Source organism: Lampetra fluviatilis, chromosome 66 (assembly GCF_964198595.1).
Source record: "Lampetra fluviatilis chromosome 66, kcLamFluv1.1, whole genome shotgun sequence".
Lineage (NCBI taxonomy): Eukaryota > Metazoa > Chordata > Hyperoartia > Petromyzontiformes > Petromyzontidae > Lampetra > Lampetra fluviatilis.
In genome coordinates, this window is record NC_136340.1 from 393,052 (window position 1) to 417,243 (window position 24,192).

The 24,192-nt window shown below is 56.3% G+C and overlaps 1 protein-coding gene across 1 annotated transcript in view; it reads left to right on the top strand.

Annotated features, from left to right (window-relative positions):
- LOC144952200 (amine oxidase [flavin-containing]-like) overlaps positions 1 to 24,192 on the top strand; it is a 67,741-nt gene that overhangs the window by 9,431 nt on the left and 34,118 nt on the right. The window contains exons 4-14 of the mRNA XM_078882602.1: positions 428 to 532; positions 3,922 to 4,013; positions 4,479 to 4,620; positions 7,504 to 7,671; positions 8,538 to 8,697; positions 9,227 to 9,323; positions 11,099 to 11,152; positions 11,891 to 11,948; positions 13,075 to 13,172; positions 13,455 to 13,566; positions 13,854 to 13,916. Of these exons, the coding sequence (XP_078738728.1) occupies positions 428 to 532; positions 3,922 to 4,013; positions 4,479 to 4,620; positions 7,504 to 7,671; positions 8,538 to 8,697; positions 9,227 to 9,323; positions 11,099 to 11,152; positions 11,891 to 11,948; positions 13,075 to 13,172; positions 13,455 to 13,566; positions 13,854 to 13,916 (1,149 nt within the window). The remainder of the gene's footprint in view (positions 1 to 427; positions 533 to 3,921; positions 4,014 to 4,478; positions 4,621 to 7,503; positions 7,672 to 8,537; positions 8,698 to 9,226; positions 9,324 to 11,098; positions 11,153 to 11,890; positions 11,949 to 13,074; positions 13,173 to 13,454; positions 13,567 to 13,853; positions 13,917 to 24,192) is intronic.

Sequence of the window (24,192 nt, forward strand, 5' to 3'; positions counted from 1 at the left end):
ACCCACTCACCCACCCACTCAGTCACCCACTCACCCACCCACTCACCCACCCACTCAGTCACCCACTCAGTCACCCACTCACCCACCCACTCACCCACCCACTCAACAACAACAACCGCCGTTCACCACTAAGTGTCGGTGACGTCGCGGCGGCGCTTGAGCCAGGCGAGGTGCACCACTTTTGATTCCACGTGAAGTGTAGTATACTCTAGCTGCTGGCAGGAGGAGGTCAAGGGACAGATACAGGTGGTGCCATTGGGTTGACTGACTGAGATGGCTGGCAGATACACCACCACCGTGTCTCACTGTCTCCCCGTGTTTCCACTGTCTCCCTCTGTCTCAATTCGTGTCTTCATGTCCTCCGTGTCTCCTCTAAACGCCCCTCCCCCACGCCCCCCTGTGCCCCCCCTCCCTCTACCTCCACCAGGGCCGTGCTTCCCCTTTCCGGGGGGCCTTCCCCACGCTCTGGAACCCTTTGGCCATCCTCGACCTCAACAACCTCCTGCGCACGCTGGACTACATGGGGGAGCAGGTGAGAGGGGAACACGTGGTGTGTGTGTGTACTCGTGTGTGTGTACAGGTGTCTGTGTGTACACGTGTGTGTACACGTGTGTGTATGTGTGTAAACGTGTGTGTGTGTACGCGTGTTGTGTGCGTGTTGTGTGTGTGTGTGTGTACGCGTGTTGTGTGTGTGTACACGTGTGTGTGTACGCGTGTTGTGTGTGTGTGTGTACACGTGTGTGTGTACGCGTGTTGTGTGTGTGTGTGTACACGTGTGTGTGTACGCGTGTTGTGTGTGTGTGTACACGTGTGTGTGTACACGTGTGTGTGTACAGGTGTGTGTGTGTACGCGTGTTATGTGTGTGTGTACACGTGTGTGTGTGTACGCGTGTTATGTGTACACGTGTGTGTGTACACGTGTGTGTACACGTGTGTGTATGTGTGTAAACGTGTGTGTATACGTGTGTTGTGTGTGCGTGTTGTGTTTGTGTGTACACGTGTGTGTGTACACGTGTGTGTGTACGCGTGTTGTGTGTGTGTACACGTGTGTGTGTACGCGTGTTGTGTGTGTGTACGCGTGTGTGTGTGTGTGTACGCGTGTGTGTGTGTGTACGCGTGTGTGTGTGTGTACGCGTGTGTGTGTACGCGTGTGTGTGTGTACGCGTGTGTGTGTGTACGCGTGTTGTGTGTGTGTACGCGTGTGTGTGTGTGTACGCGTGTTGTGTGTGTGTACACGTTTGTGTGTACGCGTGTTGTGTGTGTGTACACGTGTGTGTGTGTGTACACGTGTGTGTGTGTGTACGCGTGTTGTGTGTGTGTACACGTGTGTGTGTGTACGCGTCTTGTGTGTGTGTACACGTGTGTGTGTACGCGTGTTGTGTGTGTGTACACGTGTGTGTGTGTGTGTACGCGTGTTGTGTGTGTGTACGCGTGTTGTGTGTGTGTACGCGTCTTGTGTGTGTGTACACGTGTGTGTGTGTACGCGTCTTGTGTGTGTGTACACGTGTGTGTGTGTACGCATGTTGCGTGTGTGTACACGTGTGTGTGTACGCGTGTTGTGTGTGTGTACACGTGTGTGTGTGTGTACACGTGTGTGTGTGTGTACACGTGTGTGTGTGTACGCGTGTTGTGTGTGCACGTGGGCAGCGGTTGGCCGTGGTGGTTCGTGCTGCGCTGCGAACCCGGCGACCCAAGATCGATTCCCACTAACGGCCACCAACATCCAGTTACGATTGTCGGAACCGGTCCTGGGCATCCCCCAGGTCAACTCAACCTCAAATGGATACCTGGTTCGGTGTGCAGCAAACATCGCTAGTGGGCAGACAAAGGCGGGCCAGCGGGCCGGCGGGCCGGCGGGCTGGCGTGATGCTGGCCACCCACCCTCTCGTGTGCCACAGTTTCAGCCTTCATGGGCGCTGCTGCTACTCGCTACTAGCAGCACTTTCCCCAACAGCCTGTTAGAGGCTATACGGGGAGAGGGGGGGATATTTGTTTTTGTGTGCGTCGGTAACTCCCAAACCAAGCGCTGTGTTTGGGGCCCGTAGCCAATAACAATCTCGGCTGTTTCCCTCTCATGCCGCTCGCAGCCGCCAGAGTGACTAAACAGGGGGGGGGGTGCGGCTGGTGACACCCTCCACCATCAATCACCACTAAACTAAACACAAATTGTTTTTATTTTACCAGGCATGGCCCCACTGAGCTACTGTATAGCTCTTTATCAGAGGCGACCTGGATATCACAAATGATAGCTCAACGAAGTGACTCATCATCATCACGTGGAAATGTATAGCAGCCAAATACTCTCTAAACGCATGACGTTGTTTCTAAATGTGGAGGGGGAAAACCGGAGGACCCGGAGAAAATCCACGCGACCAGGGGGAGAGAGACACGCAAACTCCAAATATAAAGCAGGCGTTGGGATCGATTCCACGACTTCCTGTGTATCAGGCGAGGTAGTTAACATCTCCTACCCACCTTGGCGCCCCTACTCAATCACCACCGGAGGCCCCGGGGGAGGGGACAGGTGCCTCTGACGTCTCCTGGCCAAACCCCATTTGGCGGAGCCAGGAGACTGAATCCTTCCTCTCGGAGTTCCTCCGGAAATAGCAAAAAAATCCACTGCGAGTGGCCACGTGGAATGTTCGAATGCTCACTACGGAGGAGAGGCTGCCACTCCTACTTTGGCAGCTGGACTGTTACTGCCTGGATCTCTGTGATATTCAGGAGGTCCGGTGGACTGGCTGTGGCTCCAGTCACCATGAGGTGTGGACAGTCCTCTACTTGGGGCAAGAGATTGCCAAACAACAGGGAGTGACTCTTCTTCTGAACAAAAGAATGAAGGGGGCGTGGGACTGACTGTGGTGGTGAGGTGTGAGAAGCTGTGATTCCCAGGCAACTGTGAGCTTGTTTGCCTGTGGAGGAGAGGTTGCCACTCATTTTTCTGACGTCTACTGCCAATCAGTGGTACCAGGAGGTTCTTGCTGTATGTGCAGCATGTATATGTGTGTATGTGTGTGTAGTGACATCGCTGATGTCACTGTATGGTGCTGGCCTGAGAGGGCCGTGGCGTGCGATGCACCGTCATCGCGTACACCCCATGGGCGGGTGTGGTACCAGCCCTAGCGGGGCTTGGCCAGCATTGGGTTAGCGCGGGCACCACGCATAGCGTGTGGTGAGGGCTCCCACCAGGGGGAGTAGGAGAGTTTCAGCCAAGGGGCAGGGTTGCCCCGGGCCATGGCACTCTGGTTGACCCTGCAGACACGTGATCCGGAGTGTCGACAGAGGGGCCCCCAGGCGGGGGGGGGGCTAGTGGGTGATCACGTGTCCGGGGAGAGCTCCCGAGAGGGATCGAGGGGGAGTTAGAACGCTCTAGAAGACGGGCGGGGCCGAGGGCGGAGTGGCCCCGACCCGGTGGGGATATAAGGCGGGTCCCTGAGAGAGACCAGGGTCGCTGCATCCTACAAGCTGGAAGCTCCATGTCCTACAAGCTGTATGCTTTAGAGGCATCAACACGTGGCCAGGACCCGAGTGAGGGTCAGACCCTTCGTAGCTGTAACTCCTCCGTGCAGGGTAGTTAGCTCACTACATGTGTGTAAGAGGAGCGGTAGTGTAGTGGTTCGCTCGCTGCACTACGAGCCCAGCGACCCGAGATAGATACCTGCTTACTGCCAATGCCAGTGATAGCCATTATCTGAGCTGGTCTTGGGCCTCCCCTAGGTCGACTCGACCTCAAATTAGTACTTGGTAGCGGTGTGTAGTAAAGGGGAGAGAAAGGCGGCCGGGTGGGCGTGGTGGTGGCCACCCACCCACCGCCTCGTTGTGCCACAGTGCCAGCCTTCATAGGCGCTGCTACCTGCTGCTAACAGCCCTTGCCCCTCCAGTCTGTGTGAGGCTATACGGGGGATCTTTGTCTTTGTGCAGATCCCGGCTGATGCCCCCTGGGATGCCCCGCACGCCCTTGAGTGGGATCAGATGACCATGAAGCAGCTGCTGGACAAACTGTGCTGGACCAAGTATGCTTCACCTGCACACTCACCTTTACCCTCATCGGTACCCTCACCGGTACCCTCACCTGTAAAATCACCTGTATGATCACCTGTACGATCACCTGTATGATCTCACCACCTGCAAACTCGGCTGTACACTTACCTTTACTCTCACCTGCCCGCTCACCTGTGCCTTCACCTGCCCACTCACCTGTACCTGCACCTTTGCACTCACCTGCACTTTGATCTGTACTGTCACCAATATACTCACCTGTACAACCTTCTGTATGATCACCTACACTTGTTCATTCTCCTTACTCTCACCACTCATCAGTACACTCATCTGTACCCTTCCCTGTACACTCACCTGCCCACTCACCTCCACGCTTTCTTGCCCACTTCCCTGCCCACTCAACTGCTTTCTTCACTGCCCACTCACCTGCCTGCTCAGCTGCCTACTCACCTGTCAACCCCCACCCCTCCAACTGCCAGGGTGACGCGGGACTTTGGCACGCTGTTTGTGAACGTGAACGTGACCTCTGAGCCCCACGAGGCCTCCGCCCTCTGGTTCCTCTGGTACCTGAAGCAGTGCGGGGGCACGGCGCGCATCTTCTCCACCACCAACGGAGGACAGGTCAGTGGTTTCACGGGCAGGGGTTACTGGTTCATGAGGTTACTGGGGCACAAGGCTACAGGGGCGTGAGGTCATTCGGTCATAAGGTCACAAGGTCATGATGTAACTGGGTCATGAGTCCACTGGGTCACTGGGTAACGATGTCACTGGGTTGCTGGGTCAGGGGGTCATTAGGTAACCACAACACGGGGTCGCTGGGATAATAACGTCACTGGGTCGTGAGGTCACTGGGTCGTGAGGTCACTGGGTCATGAGGTCACCGGGTCACAGGCTCAATGGGTCGTGTGGTAAGCAGGCACTGCCCATATCTTCTCCACCACCAACGGGGGCCAGGTCGGCGAGTTCACGGGGGGTCACTGGGTCATGAGTTCACTGAGTCGCAAGATCACTGGGTCATAATGGCACTTGGTCATGGGGTCATTGGGTAATGTGCTCACTGGTAAACAGGTCACTGAGTCATTGGTCACTGAGTGACAGAGTTCCTGGAGCTTGTGATGAACAGCCATGGCCTGCTTCTTCAATTGAAACCAGGTCAGTAGGTCATGAGATTGCGGGGTCACAATGTCACTGGGTCACATGTCCTGGTGATAAGGGGGCACGGCACGCATCTTCACCACCAACGAAGGGCCAGGTCATCAGGTCAGAGGGTCACGGGATCACTGGCCGCATATCCGTGCGTCACCGAGTCGTGGGGGTTATTAGGTTACTGGTTCAGTGAGTCACTGAGTCACGAGCACCTCCATTGTTGCTGGAGGGCAACTGCCTCCAACTGCCCAGTAGCAGCAGCGTCCTTCACGAGCCTCCTCCTCTACAGAGGCCGATCTTAACACCGCTGGTACCGGTCGTGGGCAAGTCCACTCAGCTCTACATCCTCCCATACCGCATCGGTCCATCTTTTCCCCAGCCCATGCCACTCACTCATTCACTCAACCACTCACTCACCCACTCACTTGGGGGAGTGAAGTTTGTGATGATATAAAATACCCAGGCAAAGTGAGCACCAATCATCAAATCATCCATAAACGTAATGTTTGTTTAAAAGGGAGCCACCCCTTGACCACACCGGGGCATCGATCAGCCTCTCATTGTATCTGTACCAGATGGGAATTCCACTGGTACATCCATGGAAAGCTTCTTGAACTTGCATGGTCAAAGACGATGTAAAATAGTGTTGGAGCCAGAAGACATCCCTGTCGCACCCCAAGGTGAACAGGGGAAGGACTCCCAACTACGTAACTTTACCCGGGCTTGCCCACCCTCATGACAGTCCTTAATGATTGCGAGCAGACAGCTCTGGAACCCCAAAGCCAGAAGAACAACTTAGAACCCTGGCCTATTGATGGTATCATAGGCTTTGACCAGGTCAATAAAGCAGAGATGTTTAGTCCTGTTGGAATTCCCTACAACTCTGCTGTAGCAGACAGACAGAGAAAATGGCGTCCGTGCAGGACCACCCTGGCTTGAAACCACATTGGGGCTCCGCAAGCCTCTCCTTAGCATGTCGGTTGCAATCTGTGCGGTCCCATGTTTTTTTTAAATATGGCAAACACCAGGGATATCCTTCCAATCCTGCAGAACCCATCCTGTCGAGCAGACACTTGAAAATGATGTCACGTGTGGCAAGTCTGCACACAGAACGCCACCCTCCCTCAGCAATTCGCTTGGGAGATCATCTCTCCCCCAGCACTTTACCTGGTTTCAAGTTATGGGTTGCTCTCTGTACTTCCTCGATAGATGGCACCTTCAGCCAGCCACTCGCAAGGAGCAGCTACCTCCCGTCAATATTTGAGGCACAGCAGCACCAGAAGGGTCGTCCCTTCACCTTGTCCCATGATGCTATCTGGGCTGAGGGGTTTCCCCCCTCCCCCAAGACCTCACAGAAATCCTCAGCAAACCTGCGAATCTGTTCTTGGGGGGTCGGAGATCGAATCACCGTTCTTTCCCTTGAGGACGGTGATGGGTGTGGCGCTGCAAGTAACTTTGTTTTTTATGGAGTTAAAGAGTGTTTCGTGATCTCGAGCTACTGAGGCAGACTCCATCTCCTCAGCAACCTGCGACCACCACTCATCCTTGGAGCGTCGCACGGCTCTCCGAACCTCTCAGTGAAGGCTGCGGTAAGCCTCCTCATTCTCCGACGTGGGATGTTGTAGCCGATGAGAGTGGGCCCGTCGCTTTCTCTCAGCCAGCTGCAACACCTTCTTCCTCAGCCAGCGTCTCTGGGGAGGTTTGGACCAGGTACCCAAAGCAGCCATTGCAGCTGCATGAACCACAGGCTTAAACCTCGCCCATTTCCCCTCGGCATCAGGAGGAGTGGGGGACGATGCCAACCCCATCTGCAAGGAATGTTGAAATTCACGCTTGCAACTTCCATCAGCTAGCTGTGACCAGGCCATTGTGGGTCTATCATTTGTGGAATGTTGTAGACTAAACCCAAACGAAGCTATGTTTTGTTTGACCAGGTAAGGCCCACTGAGCTACGCAGCTCTTTTTAGAAGCGACTTGGCCATCACAAATGATAGCTCAGCGAAGTGGCTTGTCACGTGGAAGTTTATTGCAGCCAAATACTCTAAACGCGGATGACCCGGAGGAAAATCCACGCCACCACGGCGAGAGACACACACAAACTCCAAATATACAGCAGGCGTCAGAGTCGGGATCGGATCCACGACATCCTGTATACCAGGCGAGGTAGTCAACATCTCCTGGTATACAGTAGACAGTGGGAGTGGGTCTGCAGGAACACCTCCTCGAGAGACGATGCAATCACCCACTCACCAACGCACCCACCAACTCACCCACTCACTCACCTACCAACCCACCCAATCACCTACCCACCCACCCACGCACCCCCCCCCCCCACTTACCTCCCCCCCTCCCCAACAGGAACGCAAATTCGTAGGGGGCTCTTCACAGATCAGCGAGCGCATGGCGGAGTCTCTGGGGGACCACATGAAGCTGAGCTCCCCCGTCACGCGGATCGAGCAGCAGCAGCAGTCCCCAAGCTCCTCTGGGGGGGTTCACATCCACACAGAGGGGGGTGACCAGTACACGGTAAGTGTACATGGAGCGGGGTGGCGGGTGTGGGTGAGTGAGCGGGTGAGCATGTGTCTGAGTGGGTGGGTCTTTGTGAGTGAGTGGGTGAGTCTGTGAGTGGCTGATTCTGTGAGTGAGTGGGAGAGTTTGTGTGTGGGTGGGTGAGTCTGTGACTGAGTGGGTGAGTCTGTGAGTAAGTGGGTGAGTCTGTAAGTGAGTGGGTGAGTCTGTGAGTGAGTGAGTGGGTAAGTCTGTGTGTGAGTGGGTGATTCTGTGAGTGAGTGGGTGAGTTTGTGTGTGAGTGGGTGAGTCTGTGAGTGAGTGGGCGAGTCTGTGAGTGCGTGGGTGAGTCTGTGAGTGAGTGGGTGAGTCTGTAAGTGAGTGGGTGAGTCTGTGAGTGGGTGAGTCTGTGAGTGGCTGATTCTGTGAGTGAGTGGGAGAGTTTGTGTGTGAGTGGGTGAGTCTGTGAGTGGGTGAGTGAGTGGGTGAGTATGTGAGTGAGTGGGTGAGTATGTGAGTGAGTGGGTGAGTCTGTGAGTAAGTGGGTGAGTCTGTAAGTGAGTGGGTGAGTCTATGAGTGAGTGAGTGGGTAAGTCTGTGTGTGAGTGGGTGATTCTGTGAGTGAGTGGGTGAGTTTGTGTGTGAGTGGGTGAGTGGGCGAGTATGTGTGTAAGTGGATGAGTCTGTGAGTGAGTGAGTGGGTGAGTCTGTGTGTGAGTGGCTGATTCTGTGAGTGGGTGAGTTTGTGTGTTAGTGGGTGAGTCTGTGAGTGGGTGAGTCTGTGAGCGAGTGGGTGAATCTGTGAGTGAGTGAGTGGGTGAGTCTGTGAGTGAGCAAGTGAGCTGATGAAGTTGATGTTGTTGATGTTGTTGCCTTGGGCGCAGGCCGACTATGCGGTGCTGGCGCTGCCCCCTGCCATGCTGGCGCGCGTGGAGCTGGAGCCAGCCCTGCCGCCAGTGCGGGCGCAACTCCTGCAGCGCCTGCCCATGGGCTCCGTGGTGAAGTGCATGGTGTACTACCGCTCAGCCTTCTGGAGGGACAAGGGTGATTACTCACCACACATTCATCGCTCACTCAATCACTCACTCACTCAATCACCCAGTCGCTCACCCACCCACCCGCTCATTCAGTCACCTGCCCACTCACCCACCCACCCACTCACCTACCCATGGGCTCTGTGGTCAACTGCATGGTCCACTACCGCTCACTGTTCTGGAGAGACAAGTGTGAGTACTCACCACACACTCACCCGCTCACTCACCCACTCACTCACCAACCTACCCACTCACCCATTCACTAATTCACCAAGTCGCTCACCCATCCACCTGCTCACTCACCCGCTCACTCACTCATCCACTCATCCACTCACCAACCTACCCACTCACCCATTCACTAATTCACCAGTCACTCACCCACCCACCCATTCATCACTCACCGACCCACTCACTCACCACCGATTCACCAACCACTCACTCACTCTACCAACCCAGTCTCTCTCTCTGTCTGTCTCCCCTTCCACCTCACCCGCTGCCCCCAACCCCTCACCTCTCCGTTGCTTACCCCCACCCCCCAGACTTCTGTGGCACCATGATGATTCTGGACGAGGAGTCTCCCATCGGTCTCACCATGGACGACTGCAAACCGGACGGATCCTACCCGGCCATCATGGGGTCAGCCAGCTGACCATTCTGTTACCCCACCCGGCCATCGTGGGGTCAGCCAGCTGACCATTCTGTTACTCTACCTGGCCATCATGGGGTCAGCCAGCTGACCATTCTGTTACCCTACCCAGCCATCGTGGGGTCAGCCAGCTGACCATTCTGTTACCCTACCCGGCCATCGTGGGGTCAGCCAGCTGACCATTCTGTTACCCTACCCAGCCATCGTGGGTTCAGCCAGCTGACCATTCTGTTACCCTACCCAGCCATCGTGGGGTCAGCCAGCTGACCATTCTGTTACCCTACCCAGCCATCGTGGGGTCAGCCAGCTGACCATTCTGTTACCCTACCCGGCCATCGTGGGGTCAGCAAGCTGACCATTCTGTTACCCTACCCAGCCATCGTGGGGTCAGCCAGCTGACCATTCTGTTACCCTACCTGGCCATCATGGGGTCAGCCAGCTGACCATTCTGTTACCCTACCCGGCCATCATGGGGTCAGCCAGCTGACCATTCTGTTACCCTACCTGGCCATTTTGTGTGGCGGGGAGTGGTGGTGCAGCGGTTAGCACTGCCACGCTGCACTGTACTCAGAAACCTGCAGAGACCCGAGTTTGATTCCCGCTCACAACCACTAACATCGGTGACGGTTATCTGAACCGGTGCTGGGCTCTCCCCTAGGTCGACTCAGCCTCAAATGAGAGGCCTGGTGCGGTGGTGTTCAGGCGTGGTGCTGGCCACTCACCCCCGTGTGTCCTGTGTGAGTGAAGGAGTAGGTGAGTGAATGAGTGGATGAGTGATTGAATGAGTGAGTTTGTGGGTGGGTTGGTGAGTGAGCGGGTGAATGAGTGAATGAGTTGGTGAGTGAGTTTGTGGGGGAGTTGGTGAGTGAATGGGTGGGTGAGTAAGTGGGTCAGTCTGTGAGTTCGTCTGTGAGTGGGTGAGTGAGTGGGTGAGCCGGTGGCTATATACATCAGCACCATGGCCATTCATTCAGTTCAGTTGAACCGGTAGTCTGGGCAAGGCTTAGGGTGCCTGTCCACACGATGCCAGTGATAGCGATTATCTGAACTAGTCCCAGGGCCTCCCCTAGGTGAACTCGGCCTCAAATCAGTACCTGATGGTGGTGTGTAGTAAACATCGTGGAATTGGGGAGACAAAGGCGGCCGGGTGAGGTGCTGGCTACCCATCCTTTCGAGCGCCGTTTCAGGCCTTAATGGGCGTGCGGCTGCGGCTGCTGCTGCGGCTGCTGCTGCGGCTGCTGCTGCGGCTGCTGCTGCGGCTGCGGCTGCTGCGGCTGCGGCTGCTGCGGCGGCTGCGGCTGCTGCTGCTGCTGCTGCGGCTGCTGCTGCGGCTGCTGCTGCTGCTGCTGCGGCTGCTGCTGCTGCGGCTGCTGGTGCGGCGGCTGGTGCGGCGGCTGCTGCTGGTGCGGCGGCTGCTGCTGGTGCTGCGGCTGCTGCTGCTGCTGCGGCTGCTGCTGCTGCGGCTGCTGGTGCTGCGGCTGCTGGTGCTGCGGCTGCTGGTGCTGCTCGCTGACAGCACTTGCACCAACAGCCCGTGTGAGGCTCAAGCCGTGTCTCTGTCTCTGTGCGTGCGTGTGTGTGTGTGCGTGTCTCTGTGTGTGTGCGTGTGTGTGCGTGCATGCATGCGTGTGCGTGCGTGTGTGTGTGCGTGTGCATGCATGCGTGTGTGTGTGTGCGTGCGTGTGTGTGCGTGCGTGCGTGCATGCGTGTGTGTGTGTGCGTGCATGTGTGTGTGCGTTCGTGTGTGTGTGCGTGCCATTTCCAGTTTCATTTTGTCCCGGAAGGCCCGGAGGCTCGCATCGTTGACCAAGGAGGAACGGTGAGTTCAGCACCCACACACCCACTCCGTTACACAGCCAAAGATCCCCCGTGAAGCCTCTAGCAGACTGCAGGGGCAAGTGCTGTTACTAGCCAGTAGGCCGGCACTGTGTTTACCTCGCTTGGCTCCACGCCTTCGAGTTGTGTGACTTGGCTGCAGCATCTGGCGCGCTATGAATGTCATTGTTGTGACTACTACGCACCACACCAGGTATTTATCTGAGACTGAGTCGATCTAGGACAGTCCCAAGAGCAGTTCAAATCGTCGCTACAACTGATGTTGGTGGTCGTGGTGGCCGTGAGCGGGAAGCGAACTCGGTTTCCCTCCCATACCTCTCTGCCCTCTCCACTCTCCCTCTCTCTCCAAAGACAAAGATCCTCCGTGTAGCCTGTAACCGACTGTCGGGGCAAGTGCTGTTAGTAGCAGCGAGCAGCAGCAGCAACGCCTATGAGGGCGGCCGTCGCCATGTCACACGAGGGGGTGGGTGGTCAGCACCACGCCCGTCCGGCCGCCAGTGCTGCGATGTTATTTACTACGCATCACACACCAGGTACTCATTTGAGGCTGAGTCGACCTAGGGGAGGCCATGAGTAGGAATCGAACCGGGTTTGTAGCGCAGTGTGTTAATCGCTGCACTACCGCTCCCCACACACACACACACGATCACACACACACTGGAAGTTACCTATAATCCTGACCCCTGACCCCGACCTCCTGACCCCTGGCCCATGACCCTAGGTGTCGCAGGATCTGTGACGTATACGCTCGCGTTCTGGGCTGTGAGGAGGCGCGGCACGTGAGGGTCACATGACCAACATCACCACAATCACAATCACCACCATGATCAGTATCAACATCACCAACACCAATACCCACCATTCGCCACTAATTCGTGGTGATGTCACCACGGCGCCTGTGCCAGGCCGGTTGCGCTTTGAGCACACGTGAAGTGTCGAAGGCTCGTTGACAAGAGGTCTCGGCACACACCCAGGTGCCATGGGTCGGATGACTGACATGACTGGTAGATGCACCCTCTACTGTGCCAACTTTCTGTATTTTAGCCGCCTGGCACTCCGCTCATTGTTGTGAGCGTCGCTCCTCTGCCCTCCGCTGTTGCTGGAGGGTCACTGCGTCCAACTGCCCAGCACTCAGCCCCACATCCTCCTGTACCGCATCAGTCCATCTCTTCTCCAGCCCATGTCATGCCCGTTTAGCCCCCTCTGTGCAGCCAAACAGACTCTGCTTTGGCATGCGGTGGGTGGGCATGCGGGCTACATGGCCCAGCCAACACAGCCTTGCCTGCCGGAGGAGCTAACTGGTAGAAATATGTCCAAATCTTTCAAGGATTTGTGAGCTCCTCACACAATCCAGCCTGGTTAAACCCAGGATGGATCGTAGGCAGGCCGGCCTGCAGGCCAGCCTGCCTACGATCCAACCAACACATATGCTCCATTAGAGGGGTCCACGATTCACAAGCATAGAGAAGAGAGGGCATGACTGGCCAATGAGACCCGAAGCTTCGTGCGGAGCAAGAGACCAAGTAGCTTCCACACAGCATTACACAGCCTATGAAAAGATAATGCTGCCCGACTGATTCGGAGTGAGACCTCTGTTGTCAAACCGGAGCTGCCCAAAAGCGAGTCATATCAACATCACCACCACCATAACCACCAACAACACAAACATCACCATCACTGGCAACGACTATCACTTGCACCACCTTCAACACCACTATGGCAACCACCATCACCACCATCACTTTGACAACCACCATCAACAACAACCACCATCAACATCACCACCAACATCGCCACCATCACTAGCACTAACATCGATTCCATTATAACCACCACCACCACCACCAGAATCACCGTGTTGTTGATATTCATGTTGTGTGTGCCCCCCCCCATGCCCCCCCCCAGCCCGTGCACTACGAGGAGCGTAATTGGGGGGAGGAGGCGTTCTCTGGGGGCTGCTACACGGCAGTGTGCGCACCGGGAACCCTCACAGACTTTGCCCGGTGGGAAGACCCCGCGTGTCTCCCTCCATGTCTCCAGTGTCTCCCTCCTTGTCTACACCGTGTCCCCACCGTGTCCCCACCGTGTCTCCATCCGTGTCTTCACCGTGTCCCCACCGTGTCCCCACATTGTCTCCACCCATGTCTCCATCCGTGCCCCCCCCCCCCCCGTGTGTCCTGTGTCCTCCTGTCCTCATAACCCCCTACAACCATCCCTCTCCGTGCCCCCCACCCCCCCTGCCCCCCCCTCCACCGTGCTCTCCCCCCACCCCCGTGCCCCCCCAGGGGGATGAGGGAGCCGCTGGGCCGGCTGCATTTTGCCGGCACGGAGACGGCAACGAGGTGGAGCGGCTACATGGACGGCGCCATCCAGGCCGGGGAGCGCGCCGCTCGCGAGGTGGGGCACGGAGGGGGGGGGAGCGGAGGGGGCATGGGGGGGAGACGCGGGGGGAGGGGGACACGAGGGGTAGACGCTAGGGGGTGGGTTCGATACGGGGGGCACTCAGGGGAGGGCATGGGGGGAGGGGTGGACAATCAGGGAAGGGGGAGACACTGGGTGAGACACAGGGGACAATTCGGGGGGGGGCACGGGGGCATGGGGGGTTGCACGGGGGGGGGGGGGCACGCAGGGGGAGACACTGGGTGAGACGCAGGGAGATTTGGGCTGTGTGCGCTTTGCTGCAGATTCTGCACGAGATGGGGAAGATATCACGGAGCGAGATCCTCACGGAGCCCGAGCCTTGTCTGGTGAAAACCCCTCACCACCCACCCACTCACCACCACCCACCACCCACCCCACCACTCACTCAACACTCACCCACTCAACCATTCAGCGCTCACACATTACTCACAACTTTCATCATTCACTCACTCAACCACTCACCACTCACTCTCTCACCCAGTCACCACTCACTCTCTCACCCAGTCACCACTCACTCACCATCATTCACCCATCCACTTTCTTATGCACTCACTTCCGCAATCAGTGAGCCAATCACCACTCTCTCACTCACTCAACCGCTCACCACTCGCCCACTCACTCACGCACTCAACAGCTCACCACTCTACCACTCTTTAACTCAATGGCTCATCACTCACCCACTCACTCACGCAACCACTCACTCACGCAATCACTCACTCAACCACTCACCACTCGCCCACTCACTCACTCAAGCACTCGCCCACTCACTCAACCACTCACCAATCACCCACTCACTCACCAATCACCCACTCACTCAAACGCTCAACACTCGCCCACTCACTCAACCGCTCACCACTCGCCCACTCACTCAACCACTCACCACTCGCCCACTCACTCACTCGCTCACCACTCGCCCACTGACTCAACCGCTCACCACTCACTCACTCAACCATTCACCACTCACCCACTCACTCACTCAACCGCTCACCACTCGTCCACTCACTCACTCACTCAACCACTCGCCCACTCACTCACTCACTCAACCACTCACCCACTCACTCACTCACTCAACCACACACCACTCGCCCACTCACTCACTCAACCGCTCACCACTCGCCTACTCACTCACTCACTCAACCATTCACCACTCGCCTACTCACTCACTCAACCGCTCACCACTCGCCCACTCACTCAACCATTCAGCACTTGCCCACTCACTCACTCAACCGCTCACCACTCGCCTACTCACTCACTCAACCACTCACCACTCGCCTACTCACTCAACCACTCACCACTCGCCCACTCACTCATTCAACCACTCACCAATCACCCACTCACTCACTCAACCCACTCACCACTCGCCCACTCACTCAACTACTCACGACTCGCCCACTCACTCACTCAACCACTCGCCCACTCATTCACTCATTCAACCACTCACCACTCACCACTCACTCTCTCACCCAGTCACCACTCACTCTCTCACCCAGTCACCACTCACTCACCATCATTCACCCATCCACTTTCTTATGCACTCACTTCCTCAATGAGTGAGCCAATCACCACTCTCTCACTCACTCAACCGCTCATCATTCGCCCACTCACTCAACCGCTCACCACTCGCCCACTCACTCATGCACTCAACAGCTCACCACTCTACCACTCTTTAACTCAATGGCTCATCACTCACCCACTCACTCACGCAACCACTCACTCACGCAACCACTCACTCAACCACTCACCACTCGCCCACTCACTCACTCAACCACTCGCCCACTCACTCAACCACTCACCAATCACCCACTCACTCAAACGCTCAACACTCGCCCACTCACTCAACCGCTCACCACTCGCCCACTCACTCACTCACCAAACCACTCACCACTCGCCCACTCACTCACTCAACCGCTCACCACTCGCCCACTCACTCAACCACTCACCACTCGCCCACTCACTCACTCGCTCACCACTCGCCCACTGACTCAACCGCTCACCACTCACTCACTCAATCATTCACCACTCACCCACTCACTCACTCAACCGCTCACCACTCGTCCACTCACTCACTCACTCAACCACTCGCCCACTCACTCACTCACTCAACCACTCACCCACTCACTCACTCACTCAACCACACACCACTCGCCCACTCACTCACTCAACCGCTCACCACTCGCCTACTCACTCACTCACTCAACCATTCACCACTCGCCTACTCACTCACTCACTCAACCGCTCACCACTCGCCCACTCACTCAACCATTCAGCACTTGCCCACTCACTCACTCAACCGCTCACCACTCGCCTACTCACTCACTCAACCACTCACCACTCGCCCACTCACTCAACCACTCACCACTCGCCCACTCACTCATTCAACCACTCACCAATCACCCACTCACTCACTCAACCCACTCACCACTCGCCCACTCACTCAACTACTCACGACTCGCCCACTCACTCACTCAACCACTCGCCCACTCATTCACTCATTCAACCACTCACCACTCACTCTCTCACCCAGTCACCACTCACTCTCTCACCCAGTCACCACTCACTCACCATCATTCACCCATCCACTTTCTTATGCACTCACTTCCTCAATCAGTGAGCCAATCACCACTCTCTCACTCACTCAACCGCTCATCATTCGCCCACTCACTCACTCAACCGCTCACCACTCGCCCACTCACTCACGCACTCAACAGCTCACCACTCTACCACTCTTTAACTCAATGGCTCATCACTCACCCACTCACTCACGCAACCACTCACTCACGCAACCACTCACTCAACCACTCACCACTCGCCCACTCACTCACTCAACCACTCGCCCACTCACTCAACCACTCACCAATCATCCACTCACTCAAACGCTCAACACTCGCCCACTCACTCAACCGCTCACCACTCGCCCACTCACTCACCAAACCACTCACCACTCGCCCACTCACTCACTCAACCGCTCACCACTCGCCCACTCACTCAACCACTCACCACTCGCCCACTCACTCACTCGCTCACCACTCGCCCACTGACTCAACCGCTCACCACTCACTCACTCAACCATTCACCACTCACCCACTCACTCACTCAACCGCTCACCACTCGTCCACTCACTCACTCACTCACTCAACCACTCGCCCACTCACTCACTCAACCATTCACCACTCGCCTACTCACTCACTCACTCAACCGCTCACCACTCGCCCACTCACTCAACCATTCAGCACTCGCCCACTCACTCACTCAACCGCTCACCAAACGCCTACTCACTCACTCAACCACTCACCACTCGCCCACTCACTCAACCACTCACCACTCGCCCACTCACTCATTCAACCACTCACCAATCACCCACTCACTCACTCAACCCACTCACCACTCGCCCACTCACTCAACTACTCACGACTCGCCCACTCACTCACTCAACCACTCGCCCACTCATTCACTCATTCAACCACTCACCACTCGCCCACTCGCCCACTCACTCACTAACTCAACCACTCACCACTCGCCCACTCACTCACTCAACCACTCACCACTCGCCCACTCACTCACTCAACCACTCGCCCACTTACTCACTCACTGAACCACTCACCACTCACCCACTCACTCACTCAACCGCTCACCACTCGCCCACTCACTCACTCACTCAACCACTCACCACTTGCCCACTCGACCACTCACCACTCACTCAACCACTCACCACTCGCCCACTCACTCACTCAACCACTCGCCCACTCACTCACTCACTGAACCACTCACCACTCGCCCACTCACTCACTCAACCACTCACCACTCACCCACTCACTCAACCACTCACCACTCACTCACTCACACAACCACTCACCACTCGCCCACTGACTCACTCACTCAACCACTCACCACTTGCCCACTCGTCCACTCACCACTCACTCAACCGCTCACCACTCGCCCACTCACTCACTCACTCAACCACTCACCACTCGCCCACTCACTCACTCACTCAACCACTCGCCCACTCACTCACTCACTCAACCACTCACCACTCGCCCACTCACTCACGCACTCAACAGCTCACCACTCTACCACTCTTTAACTCAATGGCTCATCACTCACCCACTCACTCACGCAACCACGCACTCACGCAACCACTCACTCAACCACTCACCACTCGCCCACTCACTCACTCACTCACTCACCCACTCACTCACTCGCCCACCCACTCAATCACTCACCACTCACCCAGTCACTCAATCAAACACTCACTACTAGTTCACTCGCTCACTGAGCCACTCACCGCTTACTACTGACCAACTCATTCACCACTCACTCACCACCCACACACCATTAACCCGTCACTCACTCACTCACTCCACCACTCACTGCCCACTCCGTCACCCACTCACCACTCACGACGCATCAACTCACTCACCACTCACTCACGATCATTCACCCATCCACTTTATTACGCACTCACCTCCTCAATCAGTGAACCACTATCCCACTCAATCAATCATTCACCACTCGCCCAGTCACTCACTCAACTACTCACCACGAGCCCACTCACTCACTCCACTACTCAACACTCGCCCACTCACTCATTCACTTACAACTTGCCCACTCACTCACTCACTCAACCACTCACGCACTCAATCATTTATCGCTTACTCATCACTCACCACTTTCATTACTCGCTCACTCAACCACTCACCACCCACTCCCTCACCCACTTACCACGCATCAACTCAATCACCACTCACTCACCATCATTCACCCATCCACTTACTTACGCACTCACCTCCTCAATCAGTGTACCGCTCACCACTCGACCACTCACTCACTCAACCGCTCACCACTCGCCCACTCACTCACTCAACCACTCACCATTCACCCACTCACTCAACCACTCACCACTCGCCCACTCACTCACTCAACTGCCCACCACTCGCCCACTCACTCACTCAACTGCTCACCACTCGCCCACTCACTCAACTGCTCACCACTCGCCCACTCACTCACTCAACCGCTCACCACTCGCCCACTCACTCACTCACTCACTCAACCACTCGCCCAGTCACTCACTCACTCAACCACTCACTCACTCAACCACACACCACTCGCCCACTCACTCACTCAACCGCTCACCACTCGCCTACTCACTCAGTCAACCACTCACCACTCGCCCACTCACTCACTCAACCACTCGCCCACTCACTCACTCACTCAACCACTCGTCCACGCACTCACTCACTCAACCACTCGCCACTCGCCAACTCGCCCACTCACTCAACCACTCGCCCACTCACTCACTCAACCGCTCACCAATCGCCCACTCACTCACTCAACCCACTCACCACTCGCCCACTCACTCAACTACTCACGACTCGCCCACTCACTCACTCAACCACTCGCCCACTCATTCACTCATTCAACCACTCACCACTCGCCCACTAACTCACTCAACCACTCACCACTCGCCCACTCACTCACTCAACCACTCACCACTCGCCCACTCACTCAACCACTCGCCCACTCACTCACTCACTGAACCACTCACCACTCGCCCACTCACTCACTCACTCAACCGCTCACCACTCGCCCACTCACTCATTCAACCACTCACCACTCGCCCACTCACTCACTCACTCAACCACTCACCACTCGCCCACTGACTCACTCACTCACCACTTGCCCACTCGTCCACTCACCACTCACTCAACCGCTCACCACTCGCCCACCCACTCACTCACTCAACCACTCACCACTCGCCCACTCACTCACTCAACCACTCGCCCACTCACTCAACCACTCACCAATCACCCACTCACTCAAAAGCTCAACACTCGCCCACTCACTCAACCGCTCACCACTCGCCCACTCACTCACTCACTCACTCACCAAACCACTCACCACTCGCCCACTCACTCACTCAACCGCTCATCACTCGCCCACTCACTCAACCACCCACCACTCGCCCACTCACTCACTCACTCACTCACTCGCTCACCACTCGCCCACTCACTCAACCGCTCACCACTCACTCACTCAACCACTCACCACTCGCCTACTCACTCACTCACTCAACCATTCACCACTCGCCCACTCACTCACTCAACTGCTCACCACTCGTCCACTCACTCACTCACTCAACCACTCGCCCACTCACTCACTCAACCACTCACCCACTCACTCACTCACTCAACCACACACCACTCGCCCAGTCACTCACTCACTCAACCACTCACCCACTCACTCACTCAACAACACACCACTTGCCCACTCACTCACTCAACCGCTCACCACTCGCCTACTCACTCAGTCAACCACTCACCACTCGCCCACTCACTCACTCAACCACTCGCCCACTCACTCACTCACTCAACCACTCGTCCACGCACTCACTCACTCAACCACTCGCCACTTGCCAACTCGCCCACTCACTCACTCACTCAACCCACTCACCACTCGCCCACTCACTCAACTACTCACGACTCGCCCACTCACTCACTCAACCACTCGCCCACTCATTCACTCATTCAACCACTCACCACTCACCCACTAACTCACTCAACCACTCACCACTCGCCCACTCACTCACTCAACCACTCGCCCACTCACTCACTCACTGAACCACTCACCACTCGCCCACTCACTCACTCACTCAACCGCTCACCACTCGCCCACTCACTCATTCAACCACTCACCACTCGCCCACTCACTCACTCACTCAACCACTCACCACTCGCCCACTGACTCACTCACTCAACCACTCACCACTTGCCCACTTGTCCACTCACCACTCACTCAACCGCTCACCACTCGCCCACCCACTCACTCACTCAACCACTCACCACTCGCCCACTCACTCACTCAACCACTCGCCCACTCACTCAACCACTCACCAATCACCCACTCACTCAAAAGCTCAACACTCGCCCACTCACTCAACCGCTCACCACTCGCCCACTCACTCACTCACCAAACCACTCACCACTCGCCCACTCACTCACTCAACCGCTCACCACTCGCCCACTCACTCAACCACCCAACACTCGCCCACTCACTCACTCACTCACTCACTCACTCACTCGCTCACCACTCGCCCACTCAATCATTTATCGCTTACTCATCACTCACCACTTTCATTACTCGCTCACTCAACCACTCACCACCCACTCCCTCACCCACTTACCACGCATCAACTCAATCACCACTCACTCACCATCATTCACCCATCCACTTACTTACGCACTCACCTCCTCAATCAGTGTACCGCTCACCACTCGACCACTCACTCACTCAACCGCTCACCACTCGCCCACTCACTCACTCAACCACTCACCATTCACCCACTCACTCAACCACTCACCACTCGCCCACTCACTCACTCAACTGCCCACCACTCGCCCACTCACTCACTCAACTGCTCACCACTCGCCCACTCACTCAACTGCTCACCACTCGCCCACTCACTCACTCAACCGCTCACCACTCGCCCACTCACTCACTCACTCAACCACTCGCCCAGTCACTCACTCACTCAACCACTCACTCACTCAACCACACACCACTCGCCCACTCACTCACTCAACCGCTCACCACTCGCCTACTCACTCAGTCAACCACTCACCACTCGCCCACTCACTCACTCAACCACTCGCCCACTCACTCACTCACTCAACCACTCGCCCACTCACTCACTCAACTGCCCACCACTCGCCCACTCACTCACTCAACTGCTCACCACTCGCCCACTCACTCAACTGCTCACCACTCGCCCACTCACTCACTCAACCGCTCACCACTCGCCCACTCACTCACTCACTCAACCGCTCACCACTCGCCCACTCACTCACCAAACCACTCACCACTCGCCCACTCACTCACTCAACCGCTCACCACTCGCCCACTCACTCAACCACTCACCACTCGCCCACTCACTCACTCGCTCACCACTCGCCCACTGACTCAACCGCTCACCACTCACTCACTCAACCATTCACCACTCACCCACTCACTCACTCAACCGCTCACCACTCGTCCACTCACTCACTCACTCACTCAACCACTCGCCCACTCACTCACTCAACCATTCACCACTCGCCTACTCACTCACTCACTCAACCGCTCACCACTCGCCCACTCACTCAACCATTCAGCACTCGCCCACTCACTCACTCAACCGCTCACCAAACGCCTACTCACTCACTCAACCACTCACCACTCGCCCACTCACTCAACCACTCACCACTCGCCCACTCACTCATTCAACCACTCACCAATCACCCACTCACTCACTCAACCCACTCACCACTCGCCCACTCACTCAACTACTCACGACTCGCCCACTCACTCACTCAACCACTCGCCCACTCATTCACTCATTCAACCACTCACCACTCGCCCACTCACTCACTAACTCAACCACTCACCACTCGCCCACTCACTCACTCAACCACTCACCACTCGCCCACTCACTCACTCAACCACTCGCCCACTTACTCACTCACTGAACCACTCACCACTCACCCACTCACTCACTCAACCGCTCACCACTCGCCCACTCACTCACTCACTCAACCACTCACCACTCGCACACTCACTCACTCAACCACTCACCACTTGCCCACTCGACCACTCACCACTCACTCAACCACTCACCACTCGCCCACTCACTCACTCAACCACTCGCCCACTCACTCACTCACTGAACCACTCACCACTCGCCCACTCACTCACTCAACCACTCACCACTCACCCACTCACTCAACCACTCACCACTCACTCACTCACACAACCACTCACCACTCGCCCACTGACTCACTCACTCAACCACTCACCACTTGCCCACTCGTCCACTCACCACTCACTCAACCGCTCACCACTCGCCCACTCACTCACTCACTCAACCACTCACCACTCGCCCACTCACTCACTCACTCAACCACTCGCCCACTCACTCACTCACTCAACCACTCACCACTCGCCCACTCACTCACGCACTCAACAGCTCACCACTCTACCACTCTTTAACTCAATGGCTCATCACTCACCCACTCACTCACGCAACCACGCACTCACGCAACCACTCACTCAACCACTCACCACTCGCCCACTCACTCACTCACTCACCCACTCACTCACTCGCCCACCCACTCAATCACTCACCACTCACCCAGTCACTCAATCAAACACTCACTACTAGTTCACTCGCTCACTGAGCCACTCACCGCTTACTACTGACCAACTCATTCACCACTCACTCACCACCCACACACCATTAACCCGTCACTCACTCACTCACTCCACCACTCACTGCCCACTCCGTCACCCACTCACCACTCACGACGCATCAACTCACTCACCACTCACTCACGATCATTCACCCATCCACTTTATTACGCACTCACCTCCTCAATCAGTGAACCACTATCCCACTCAATCAATCATTCACCACTCGCCCAGTCACTCACTCAACTACTCACCACGAGCCCACTCACTCACTCCACTACTCAACACTCGCCCACTCACTCATTCACTTACAACTTGCCCACTCACTCACTCACTCAACCACTCACGCACTCAATCATTTATCGCTTACTCATCACTCACCACTTTCATTACTCGCTCACTCAACCACTCACCACCCACTCCCTCACCCACTTACCACGCATCAACTCAATCACCACTCACTCACCATCATTCACCCATCCACTTACTTACGCACTCACCTCCTCAATCAGTGTACCGCTCACCACTCGACCACTCACTCACTCAACCGCTCACCACTCGCCCACTCACTCACTCAACCACTCACCATTCACCCACTCACTCAACCACTCACCACTCGCCCACTCACTCACTCAACTGCCCACCACTCGCCCACTCACTCACTCAACTGCTCACCACTCGCCCACTCACTCAACTGCTCACCACTCGCCCACTCACTCACTCAACCGCTCACCACTCGCCCACTCACTCACTCACTCACTCAACCACTCGCCCAGTCACTCACTCACTCAACCACTCACTCACTCAACCACACACCACTCGCCCACTCACTCACTCAACCGCTCACCACTCGCCTACTCACTCAGTCAACCACTCACCACTCGCCCACTCACTCACTCAACCACTCGCCCACTCACTCACTCACTCAACCACTCGTCCACGCACTCACTCACTCAACCACTCGCCACTCGCCAACTCGCCCACTCACTCAACCACTCGCCCACTCACTCACTCAACCGCTCACCAATCGCCCACTCACTCACTCAACCCACTCACCACTCGCCCACTCACTCAACTACTCACGACTCGCCCACTCACTCACTCAACCACTCGCCCACTCATTCACTCATTCAACCACTCACCACTCGCCCACTAACTCACTCAACCACTCACCACTCGCCCACTCACTCACTCAACCACTCACCACTCGCCCACTCACTCAACCACTCGCCCACTCACTCACTCACTGAACCACTCACCACTCGCCCACTCACTCACTCACTCAACCGCTCACCACTCGCCCACTCACTCATTCAACCACTCACCACTCGCCCACTCACTCACTCACTCAACCACTCACCACTCGCCCACTGACTCACTCACTCA